The sequence below is a fragment of the Leuciscus leuciscus genome (assembly GCF_965113295.1).
Source record: "Leuciscus leuciscus genome assembly, chromosome: 17".
NCBI lineage: Eukaryota > Metazoa > Chordata > Actinopteri > Cypriniformes > Leuciscidae > Leuciscus > Leuciscus leuciscus.
In genome coordinates this window covers 30,081,606-30,094,220 of record NC_138741.1, presented here as the reverse complement: position 1 = coordinate 30,094,220, position 12,615 = coordinate 30,081,606, and the positions used below count along the sequence as shown (strand labels likewise).

At 38.1% G+C, this 12,615-nt stretch overlaps 1 protein-coding gene across 4 annotated transcripts in view; it reads right to left on the bottom strand.

The window, feature by feature from the left end:
* Positions 1-12,615, bottom strand: part of kif6 (kinesin family member 6) — a 166,574-nt gene that overhangs the window by 54,366 nt on the left and 99,593 nt on the right. For all 4 annotated transcript variants that reach the window (XR_014199205.1, XR_014199206.1, XM_082143467.1 and 1 more), the window contains one exon: positions 10,309-10,459. Coding sequence is in view for 2 of the 4 variants with exons in the window: in XM_082143467.1 (XP_081999593.1) it covers positions 10,309-10,459 (151 nt within the window). In the remaining 2 variants the exon portion in view is untranslated. The remainder of the gene's footprint in view (positions 1-10,308; positions 10,460-12,615) is intronic.

Genomic DNA, 12,615 nt, shown 5'->3' with positions numbered 1-12,615 from the left:
AACTGAAGTCAATGAAGAGGATCCGGGCATAGGTGTTCTTCCTCTATAGGTGTGATAGCATGAGAAGGAGTGTAGTTGAGATAGCATCCTTCGTGGACCGGTTGATTCTTTAAGTGAACTGTAGGGGGATCAGATTAGGAGACTGTTCTTAATGTGATGCCTAAAATTATTTAGGCTGGCTGGGTTAGGCTTCTTCGGAACAGGAATGATGGGGGCACTTTTGACGCAAGTAGGCACTACTGCTTGACTGAGTGAAATATTCAAAATGTCTGCAAAAACATACTTCAGTTATTCTGCACAATCCTTTTAAAACACTTTAGAACATGGCAGAACGAGTGGTGTGAATGAGGAACGTGTGTATGAGCGACAACAATTGATGGACATTCGTAAAACAAAGTCTTCTGTTACGAAGAATATTTGATGAGTGTGCTGGGTGAGCATGGACTCAAGGAAATCCACGGCCACACTGAGTGCAACAGCGGGGAGGAAGCACAATAAGTGGTGTGATAGGACATGGTAGTGGAGCAAAAGCGGAGGAGTATATGCTAATCCACACAAGCCGGCCATACATTCACTCATGCTGGCAAATGTTCGTTCCCTCGACAACAAGTTGGATTACATCAGACTGTGAAGAGCTTCGCAATGCAGAGTGAGGGACTGCGGTGTCTAAGTTTTCACTGAGATGTGGACAGAGAGTAGTCTGGTTATCACAAGACCAAGCTCAATCTTTTTTTTTTTTCTTTTTTTTTTTTATAATTTTTTTTATTGAAGGAAGAACAAAGTGATGTATCATATACATAAAGAGTTTAACAATACTCCTTGTTTTTAAATTTTTTCCCCTTACACACAACCCACCCACTGAACAGAGAAAAAAATAAATAAAAAAAAATATATAAAAAAATAATAATAATAATAATAATAAAATAAAATAAATCATAATGAAAAAAAAAATTTATACAATATCTAAACAATGTAAAAAAAATAAAATAATAATAATAATAATTCGAAGTTCTTATATTACAAACAGTGAGAAAATAATTGACAACATTGTTAGCCAACTGAGTCGGATTACGTCATCCGATCTACTGTGCACAAGCCTTTTAATAATAATTAGTTTTAGTTTGGGGGGAGAGCTGCATCCTTTTCAAAATAAGAAATCATTGGGGTCCATACTGAATAAAAACGTTTGGTGGATCCTCTAAGAGAATATTTAATTTTCTCCAGTTTCAAAAACAGCATCACATCACTAAGCCATAGTGAAACTAAGGGTGGTTTACTTGACTTCCAATCAAGTAATATTCTTCTACGAGCCAAAAGACACGCAAAAGCGCATGCATCCTGACACTTTTTGGACATGACCACATCTTGTTCAGGTACTCCAAAGACAGCCATCTCGAAACTAGGCCTGATATCCTTAACATATGCCTCAGACAAAATTTTAAATATAGCAGTCCAGTAATCCAGCAGTCTGGGACAAGTCCAAAACATATGAGCAAGGTCTGCTTTAGCAGAGCGACAACACTCACATGTATCAGCCACATTTGCGTATATCTTAGACAGCCTAACCTTGCTGTAATGAAGTCTGTGGAGGACCTTGAACTGGATTAAACCCAAGCGAGTACAGGAGATTGTTCCATTCACTCTAGATAATGCATTATTCCAAGTTTCCTCTGAAATATCCACTGCCAAATCTTTTGTCCACTCTGCACGGATTTTATCTAGATTAATATTTTTTATTGACATTAAAATATTATATTAGAAATTATTCCCTTCAAATGTAAGGGAATGTTTAAAATTGCATCCAATTCTGTACTGGGAGGAATGGAAGGATATGTGGGACAAAGATTTTGAATTAAATGACGAACCTGAAAATATCTAAACATGTGTGATCTTGGCAGATTATATTTTGAGGAGAGGTTATAATAATATAATAATACATTTTATTTATAATGCGCCTTTCACATACTCAAAGCGCTACAGCATACATAACAAAATAATCAAACATTGCAGTAAAAAATCAGTATCATAAATACACAATTTATAAATTAAAAGCTTGACTAAAAAGATGTGTCTTAAGAAGTCTCTTAAAACAATCCGCAGAATCAGCGTCCCTGATAGACGCAGGTAATGTATTCCATAACTTTGGCGCATTACAGGAAAAGGCCCTTCCCCCCATAGTTTTTAATTTACAACGAGGCTGACACAGAGAGAGAGAGCCAGCAGAGCGGAGAGAGCGAGCAGGAATGGACGGAGTAACCAAATCACAGATGTAATCTGGAGCCAGCCCATGTACTGCTTTATAAGTTAAAATCAGAACTTTAAAATCAATACGTGACTGAACTGGAAGCCAATGCAGTTGCTGGAGCACAGGTGTAGTGTGATGGCGAGATGATGTGTGAGTCAAAACACGTGCGGCAGAGTTCTGTATATATTGCAACCTCTTAATAGAGTTTGCTGGTAAACCCGCAAAGAGAGAGTTACAATAATCAAGCCTTGACGTGATGAAGGCATGGATAAGCCTCTCTGCATCAGGCCTAGAGAGAAACGGTCTAATGCGCGCAATGTTTCTCAGATGGAAAAAAGCAACCTTCGTTATGTTTTTAAAATGAGAATTAAAAGTTAGCTGGGCATCAAAAATAACGCCCAAGTTACGAACCTGACCAGAAGGGGACAATTTGGTGTTGTCTACTGAAATACTAAAATCCTTACTTTTACTGACATTCAAAGGAGTGCCAATTAACAAGACTTCAGTTTTGGAGCAATTTAGTTTCAGAAAGTTGAGTTTCATCCACCCTTTAATTTCCATTAAGCAGTCAGACAGTTTTGAAGAGGAAGAATTAAGATCAGGCTGAGAGCTGATATAAATCTGGGTGTCGTCTGCATAGCAGTGATAGCTCAGGCCATATTTCTGAATGATCTGCCCAAGAGGCAACATATAAACACTAAATAAAATAGGACCCAAGACTGACCCCTGAGGGACACCCTGACACAGAGAAGCAGTCTCAGATCTGTTTGAACCCAGGTAGACAAATTGTGAACGACCTGAGAGGTAAGATTCAAACCAGTTTAACACCGTTCCAGACAGCCCGGTCCACTTATGCAATCTGTCCAATAGTATACTATGACATATGGTATCGAATGCAGCAGTAAGGTCTAACATGACCAAAATGCCACATGCCCCAGAGTCAGCTATAATAAGGAGGTCATTCAGAACCCTGACCAGAGCCGTCTCTGGACTGTGTCCAGATCTGAACCCCGATTGAAATCTTTCTAATAGGCTATTCGTACGGAGATGAGTATGGAGTTGGCCAACAACCACACGCTCAAGCACTTTTGCCAGGAAAGGTAGATTGGAAATGGGTCGATAATTTGACATGTCAGTGATATCGCTACCAGCTTTTTTAAGAACTGGCGTAACTGCAGCCATTTTTAGAGCAGAAGAGACATTTCCTGTAATGAGTGAGGCATTTACAATGGTAGTGATGTGGGGTAAAATGACAGGCAGACAATTTTTTAAAACAGTCGTAGGGAGTGGATCAAGTATGCAAGTAGTAGAGTTCATAGACAAGACAAGTTTCGAAATAAAATCAGAGTCAACAGCACTGAAACTTGAAAAAACAAGACCAGACCAGGTTGGAAAAAGAGGCGAAAAAATCTTCAATGAAAAGATCACTAAATTTGACAAGACCTGTCTGTTGCCACTGATTGAAGACTGAGTCCAATTGAGCTGGAAGGAATAGGTGATTTTTGCATATAGGGCTGGCTATGAGGAAGTCTTTGAAACCAAAACATTGTCTAAATTGAAACCAAATCTTGAGAGTATTTGCGACGACTGGGCAAAGAGTATACATAGAAATACAAAGGGGCAATTTAGATAAAGCTAAAGCAGGAAGGGATGATGAGGTACAGGAGTTTGCCTCTGAGATACACCAGACATCTTTGGGTTTCTGAAGCCAATAAAGTACTTTCGAGATATTTGCAGCCCAATAATAATACCTGAGATTAGGAAGTGCTAAACCGCCTTGAGATTTCTGTCTTTGGAGAAATTCCTTCCTAATCCTAGGTGTTTTTCCACCCCAAATGAATGATGAAATAAGTCTGTCTAAATTCTGAAAAAAGGATTTTGTTAAAAATATTGGAATGCATTGAAACAAGTACAAGAATCTTGGTAAAATGTTCATTTTTACACAGTTAATTCTACCTGCAAGAGAGAGAAATAGCAAATTCCATTTTTTGAGGTCTAATTTTAACTTGTCAATTAGAGGGACAAAGTTCTCTTTGTAAAGGTTAGGGAATCCCTGTGTGATGTTTATACCTAAATATCTAAAACCCGTTGTAGACAACTGAAAAGGTATATTGGTATTCGAAATCTGGAGGCCCTTACTATTTATGGGGAAGCAAACGCTTTTCGAAAAGTTCAGTTTATAGCCTGAGAAAGTTCCAAATTTTTTCAAAATTTTAACTATCTGTGGAATACCTAAGATCGGATCTGAAAGATACAACAGCATATCATCGGCATATAAGGATACTCTATGTTCTATGCCTCTACAGCTGATGCCAGTAAATTGCTGTGAATGTCTTAATGCTATAGATAGGGGCTCGATGGCTAAAGTAAAAAGTAAAGGGCTAAGAGGGCATCCTTGTCTTGTGCCCCGTGATAGGGGAAAATACTTTGAACATACTCTATTTGTAATTACAGATGCTTTAGGGGAAAAATATAATAACTTAATCAATGAGAGAAGAGATGTACCAAATCCAAATCTTTCCAGCACAAAGAATAAATATTTCCACTCCACCCTGTCGAATGCTTTTTCAGCATCTAACGAGATGACTACCTGAGGAACAGGGTTTTGAGAAAGTTTAGACGAGTGTATTACCCCTAACAATCTCCGGATATTACTAAAAGAGTGTCGACCTCTGACAAATCCTGTTTGGTCTTTTGAAATCAAATTCTCTATCACTGTATCTAATCGTAAAGCAAGGATTTTTGCCAAAATTTTTACATCTGAGTTTAAGAGAGAGATTGGTCTATAAGAGTTACATTTCAGGGGATCTTTTCCAGGTTTTAGTAAGAGTATAATGTTTGCTTCATTCAAGGTTTGTGGCAGGCTACCCTTTTCCAGTGAGTCCTCAAACATATCAAGAAGAATAGGGGCTAATTTATCTGCAAATTTTTTATAAAAGTCTATTGGATAACCATCAGGGCCAGGTGTTTTTTTGTTCTGCATTAATGCGATCGAGTTTAAGATCTCTTCTATTTGTATAGGCTGATCCAAATTAGTTTTCTGCACAGAATTGAGGGTGGGTATATCTATATTGTTTAAAAATTCAAAAATTTCAGAGTTAGATTCAGGGCTTTCAGAAGTATACAAATTTGAGAAGTAGTTTTTAAAAATGTTATTAATTTCAACTGGATTAACTATTAAATCATTATTACTGTTCGAAATTTGAGGTATAAGTTGAGAGGCAGCTTTAGATTTTAACTGGTGGGCTAGAAGTCGACCTGCCTTTTCTCCATGTTCATAAATATAACCTTTAGAACGTGATAAATACCATTCAGTTTTATTTGTTGATAACAGATTGTATTGAACTTGAAGGTTCAACCTCTCTTTATAAAGTTCAGGTGACGGAGATGTAGAGTTGAGGTAATCTACCCTTCTTATAGAATCAATTAGATCGTCCAGTTTTTGTTTACGTTTTTTATTGAGAGTTGAGGTATATGAAATTATTTCTCCCCTAATAACTACTTTAAGTGTCTCCCACAATGTAGATGCTGTAATAGATTCGGACCTGTTATGTAATAGGAAATTGTCTATAGCCGTTGATACAAATGTACAAAACGCAGGATCTGATAACAAGGCCGTGTTTAGTCTCCACAAAGGCCGTTCGTTATACCTCAAATTGCAAAAAAGGTCTAATTGCAAAGGAGCATGGTCTGACTCCACAATAGGTAGATATTCAATTTGTCCAACAGAAGGAAGGAGAGATTTATCAATAAAGAAATAATCAATTCTTGAATAGGAGTGATGAACATGTGAAAAATAGGAATATTCTTTGCTGTGTGGAAACTGAAATCGCCAAGGATCAACCGCCCCTACTTGCTCTATAAATGTAGATAAGGCTTGGGCCATCTTAGAACGGGATAAAGATTTGGGATTAGAGCGGTCAAGGGACGGATCCATTACGCAGTTTATGTCACCACCAAAAATCAAAAGATGGGAGTTTAGATCTGGCAATAAAGAGACTAACTTGTTAATAAAACTCACATCATCCCAGTTAGGCGCATATACATTAACTAATACGACAGGAACATTATATAATATCCCAGAGACTATAACATATCTTCCCTGAGGATCTACAATAGAAGCAGAGGCAGTAAATTGGATGCTTTTGTGTATCAAAATGGCAGTTCCCCTTGCCTTAGAGTTATAGTTAGAGTGGAAAACTTGCCCCACCCATGGTTTCCTAATTCTGAGATGATCGACAATGCGTAATTTGGTTTCCTGTAAATATATTATTTCAGATTTAAATTTTTTTAAGTATGCAAAAATTCTGCCTCTTTTGATTGGGCTATTTAGGCCTTTGACATTCCAGCTAACAAATCTAACTTTCGACCCCCCATGGGATTTAGTTAAATCGGCCATATCAGACATGAACAAATATACATTTAGTCAAGAGTACACAGATCAAAAATGCAAACAACAGCATAAATGTTTCCTCACTATTCAGTTTGTATAAAAACATAACATAAAACAAAACTTTCCCAAAACCTTTTAGACAAATGAAACTTAGAACCAAACTTCCCAACATTTTCCTAATGCTTGCTTCCCCAACTGAAACAAGCCGCAGAAACCTATATAAATTGCGTGGCTCCCGATTATCCAGTCTTTATCTCGCGATCTTCTTGAGAGACTCCAAACCACAATATTTACGTTGAATACAGCATAGCGTCAATATTACGCAATGTACTGAATGAGCCTTAAGTCAATAAACAAAAACAAACATGCCGTCTTTTCTTGAAGTTTTAGATAAATTGCGATAGAAGAACAGATAGAGAAAGTCACCTTATTGCTTGAAGTATATTGACTGTGCCATTTAAGCTCACAGACAACATATTACGGCCAGAGTCGTCTTTAGTCTTGTACAAGGACGCGTTGTTTGTAAAAAGCCTCGGCTGCCTCAGGTGAATCAAAAGTGTGAGTTTCCTCTCCAAATTTCACACGGAGACGTGCAGGGTACAGAAGTTGAAACTTTATGCCATTTTGATAGAGGGATTGTTTAACTTCTTTGAATCCGGCGCGTTTCTTCGCTAAAGCTGCACTCGTATCCGGGTATAGCCGCAGTGACACTCCGTTGAATTTAGTATCATGTCTTCTGGCCCAGTTCAGTGCTTTTTCCTTTTCCTGAAATCGGTGGAAGCAGACAATGAATGGTCTTGGAGATTGCCCTGCTCCAGGTTTGGGGCGAAGCGCGCGATGTGCTCGCTCAAGTTCAGGAGGTTTGTCAAACACGCTCTCCATGGCATCTTTAAGCAGTCCAGATATAAATCCAATGGGGTCTTTTCCGTCCTCAGCTCCTTCCGGAATGTTGATAATACGCAGGTTAGCCCTTCTGGATCTATTCTCAAGATCGTCAATTTGGTCAAGAAGAGATGAATTCTGTGTCTTCAAGGATTTAATCGTCGCTTCCGCGGCGGCCAGCCTTTCAAAGTTTTCACCGGCCAGTACTTCAGTAGATGTAAGTCGTTGCTGAAACGAGCCGACTGTCTCGCGTAGCGTCTCAAGGGAGGCCTGTAACGGCTTGATTGAATCTTGAATTAAACTTGCCATGTCCTCTTTTAAACTGGCCCGCTGTTTTGACGGTTCGGAGACTAGTTGACTCATTGTCAAGTTATCCGTATTGTCTTTTACAGGTATGTCCTTGTTGCTAGTAATGGTGTCATTAGCCGCCATTACTGCTAGCTTACCCGCTAGGGTTGCACCTGACCGTGTTGCTGGTGCGGTACTTTGCTTCTGTTTAGAGTTGCTCATTTCGCTTTCTGGGGTAGGTGTAATACTTATATGTTATATTGCAAAGCAATTAGATTGGAAAAAGAAGACGCATAAGTATGTTTTAAAGGAGTGTGGTTGGGAGGTCCTCGGTTCTGCTGCCCTCTCTTACATCGCCAAACCGGAAGTCCAAGCTCAATCTTTTAAGACTGAACATTAGTCTGGGGAGTCCGAAAAGCCAGTTTGTGATTGGTCCCTGCAGATTTGTAATGGAAGCAGGATAGAAAAAATTACAGGTTTCCAGCCTGAGCTGCAGGGTGAAATCACATCGTCGGCAGATCGGGCTGGATTTACCCAGTCTAGACAGAGAGCAGATAGAATAACCTTGCTAGCCAGCAAGCTAAGGGGACGCGGCCTGGCAGTGTACGTCAACAAATTGTGGTGTCAAAATGCCATGGTGGTTTCTACTTATTGCTCTCAGCATGTAGAGCTAATGACTGTAAAATGCCGACCCTTCTGCATGCCGCGGTAGCTGACAGAAGTCATCATAACGGCTGTTTATGTACCACCGAGCGCTAACGTGCAGGAGGCAATGTCAGAGTTCTACAATAACATCAGTGAGCAGCAGATGCTTTCTTCATTGCAGCTGGAGATTTCAACCAGGCATGTCTTAAATCTGTTCTGCCTAAATTCATCAGCATGTGAATAATGCAACCAGGGGGAAGAACACACTAGATCTGGTGTAGCTATCTATACAAACATTAAGGACTCATGTAAAACAGCCCCCCTCCATCATATTGGCAACTCTGACCACCTGGTTGTTATGCTTGTACAAGCATATAGACCTAGAGTGAGACAGGCCAAGCTGGTGGTCAGAAAAATTAGAATGTGGCCACAGGGAGCCACTTCAGCACTATTTCGAAACCATAAAATAACCACCATCCGAATCAATTAAACTTATTTGAAATATGTAAATAAGTGAGCAGTAGCAGTAGAGAAGTGGCAGTTTTCACATCTCAACATAAATCTCAAGCAAAACTTTCAGTGATTCTTTATTTTCAAAGGGCGACATTGTTTTGCATTCGGAATCAGAGCTGCGTGTCTGATTACATCACATTGCTAAGAAAATTCATCAGAAAAAAGAAAAAGAAAACATGAATTGGTAAGTGGATAATGACAATGACAACTATCGAATGACAATGAATTTTAAAACTATTTGCTCAGGTGGTTGCTGGGGGTTATTTTCTTCATCTCTATCAGCTTGCAACGTGATTTTCTTTTTGTTAACAACACTCATATAGTGCGTTTCTAGTTAAGTTTGAGCTATATTGCTCAGGCACACATAACTATTTAGGTAATTACTTAAAAAAAAAAAACCTAAGGCTATCAGGTTCACATTGCTAAGCCACTAGATATTTTGCCTGGGCTTCACTAGCCCAGATACACATAAGTCAAGTCACTAGTAGTCTGGTCAAGCGACCAGGTACACACTACAATAGACCACTAGTGTTAAGCCATTCGTCAAAACAGGTCCAGGCACACAAACATAGCAAACTTGCGGTTCTTATGGCTCTCCGGAGCAGCAGCAGCACATACAGTATGTTGTGTGGATTGATCTGCTTGTTTTGGGGGGCGGTATCATTCATCTTGTCTCCTGTTATATTATCATATAGCAGCATTGTGTTCAACATTCTAAAGAAGCAAATACACATTTTGTCTTGTCTTGTTTATTTTCTCGTTTTCAGCTGTGATGGAGGAAATTTTATATATGCTATTTGTGCAGCAGCAGTATGTCTTACATGCCACAGCAGCATATTGGTGTTTGTATTGGCAGTAGCAAGCCCATGTACTTGCTCTTGCAGCGGCAGCAGCAATAATCTACAACTACAGCAGCAATATCAGCAGCAGCAGCGTAGCAGATCTATTCCGCCAAGACCAAATACATTAACAGTGTCATGTTCATTACCATACTAAAATCTTTAGAGAGTTATCATGATAGAAATAATATTACGGTGAAAAAATATAAAAGTAAAACAAACTATATAAAACATCCAGTTATTTGATTTTTGTGATTTTATTTGCATACATTTGAGTAATATTTTTCATTCTTCATCATTTACATTAACCCTGTTATACTTTATTGGAAATTAATTTAAGTGTACCTTCTTTTTTTGGGCTGAGAATAAAGCAACAAGAGAGGGATCATTAGACTGTTTTAGCACCTCAAATGTATCATACTGTATTTAAATTAGACCTAGTGAGGCACAAAATCTTAGGTTTATAAAATAACTTTATTATTATTAAGTTGAGTAAAGGATACTGATCTCGTTATCACGGTGGGTCACGGTGTCCCGCAGCTTTTGGAGTTCAGCATGTGAATTTCTGTCCTCTCCATCAGACATGCCCTTTAAAGGAGAACTGCTGCCATTACTCACCCCATTTTGAGCAGAGAGTCTCTCTCGCATTTTCACCTGAAGAGAAAGGAAACTTATTTGATATGTAATACTTTTAAATGTTGTAGAATTACTTTCATGTAGCTAGAATGTGGTCTCCTTTAATTTGAGACAAGAAAATCCTAAACATTTATTTTTTTACTGTTCAGGGCACAAAAAAAATATAAATAAAAAAATGACATAACACAAGAAGAAGCTAGTTTTAAACACAAAAATATAGTACATTTTGTTTAATTAATTGCAGCAAAACTATGTCTAATTATTATTATTTTAATTTGAATGTGTGCAACCTTGTTACACACGCACACAAAAAATGTTTTATTACAAACATTATATTATGCACCCTTCCTACAGCACGGTGGAAAGACAAGTATCTTGTATTCTTGATTGAGACAAAAATTGCAACCTTGTCATATGTAACCTACGCACATGTATACAACATGTACACAGAGACAAATCAAATAGTGATCAACCATTTTTATATGGGTTGTTAGGCCAGACATGTTCAAAATCCAGTCCACCTTGATTTCTGGTTGTGTCCAAGATGCATTTATTAAGTGTCAGGAATATTTTAGTCCTGGTTTCAAAAAGTAAATGCTACAAAAAGTGCTAGAATGTGCTGTTACATTATTGTGGTCAAACTCTCCACATACTATATTGACAGTTAGAAGATAATTGGCTCAAACAAATACGTTTTTTTTTTCATTACAGATTCCGCAAAATTCCTGGAAAGTTAATTTTGGTTCTGTAACATGTATGTTCTGTTTTCCCTGTTCCCATTTGCCTGTGTTCCATGTCATTCTAGGTTGACCTAGTTTCCTAGTGTGTGCCAGTTTGTTCCCTTAGGCTACGTTGTGACTCGGGGAGGGACAACATATCGATAGGTCGATATATCGTTGTCCTTCTCTGTGCGATATGATAATCGATACGCAAGCGCCAAATATCAATATTTTAATTAATTAATTAATTAATTAAGGCGCTCTAAATAGATTTCCCTGCTCCCAGCGTCACTACTTCATGGCTCCTTGAGGTGGCGCTCAACACATGAATGAGGGAAAACGTCAAGTCAAGTCAAGTCAAGTCAAGTCAAGTCATCTTCATAGCGCTTTTAACAATGTAGATTGTTCCAGAGCGGCTTTACAGAGATACAAGGATAGTTTAAAGTAACAGAATTATTGTATAAAGCATGCTCCAAGTCTTCTTCTCCGTTTTAAGTGTATCTCTGTGGCAGAATTACAAGTGAACACAAGTTAACTATCCTAAGAAAAAGGTTTTTAATAGTGTAACAGTCACAGCCTGTTACAAGGGCTGCGTTCCAGTCCAAAATTGTCATGCCCTTCACTCGCTAACTTCCCTCCGTGTCGTTCACTCGGATGTACGTCATTGCTTACATTGCATGAGTGCCCACTACTGAAGAAATATCTTCATACACACGAAACCACTGAAACTGACTCAAAACGATGTAGTATACATGCCAGACCAGTATGTGGCGCTGTAATTCTTCCACAGAGATACACTTAAAATGGAGAAGAAGACTTGGAGCATGCGCATAATCCTTGCATGCTTTATACAATAATTTTAGGCTCAGTAGCTTCTTTTCTTTTTTTCTTTTTTTACCAATAACTTTATTGAACAATATGAACAAGCATAAATGGCCTAGTACAAAATAGGGATGAGTCACGATTTTCAAATATTCAATTAGTTAGCGGACGCATAAAGCTTGCCATAAATAACCGGCAAAAGTAATCATTATGAATGTGTCAAATATAGGAAAGAGACATTTTAATTGTTTATTAATAAACTAGTGTTTTCTGTGTCAGCCTTGGCAGCAAAGATGTTGACGATTCACATCTTCACAGTATTGTGAACGTGCCTATAGAGAGAAATGCATATTTCATATGGATTGCATAAAAGAGTTGTCTGTTTCTTTTAGTTTTGAATTGTTTTGTTTAAAAGTAGACATTTCAAACTTTCTATAGATATTTCTGTAGTGCTCCAGTTCACGAGCAATGCAAATTATCGTGACAGCACCTCCATGTCCTGATAATATTGTCTGCTATATTTGCTTCTTATTTATTAAACCCAGGAAATTGGTTGATGAAACATTGATTAAAATTAAGATACAATTTATACAAAACAAAATTCACTTTAAAGAAAGGCTTTATACAAAACAA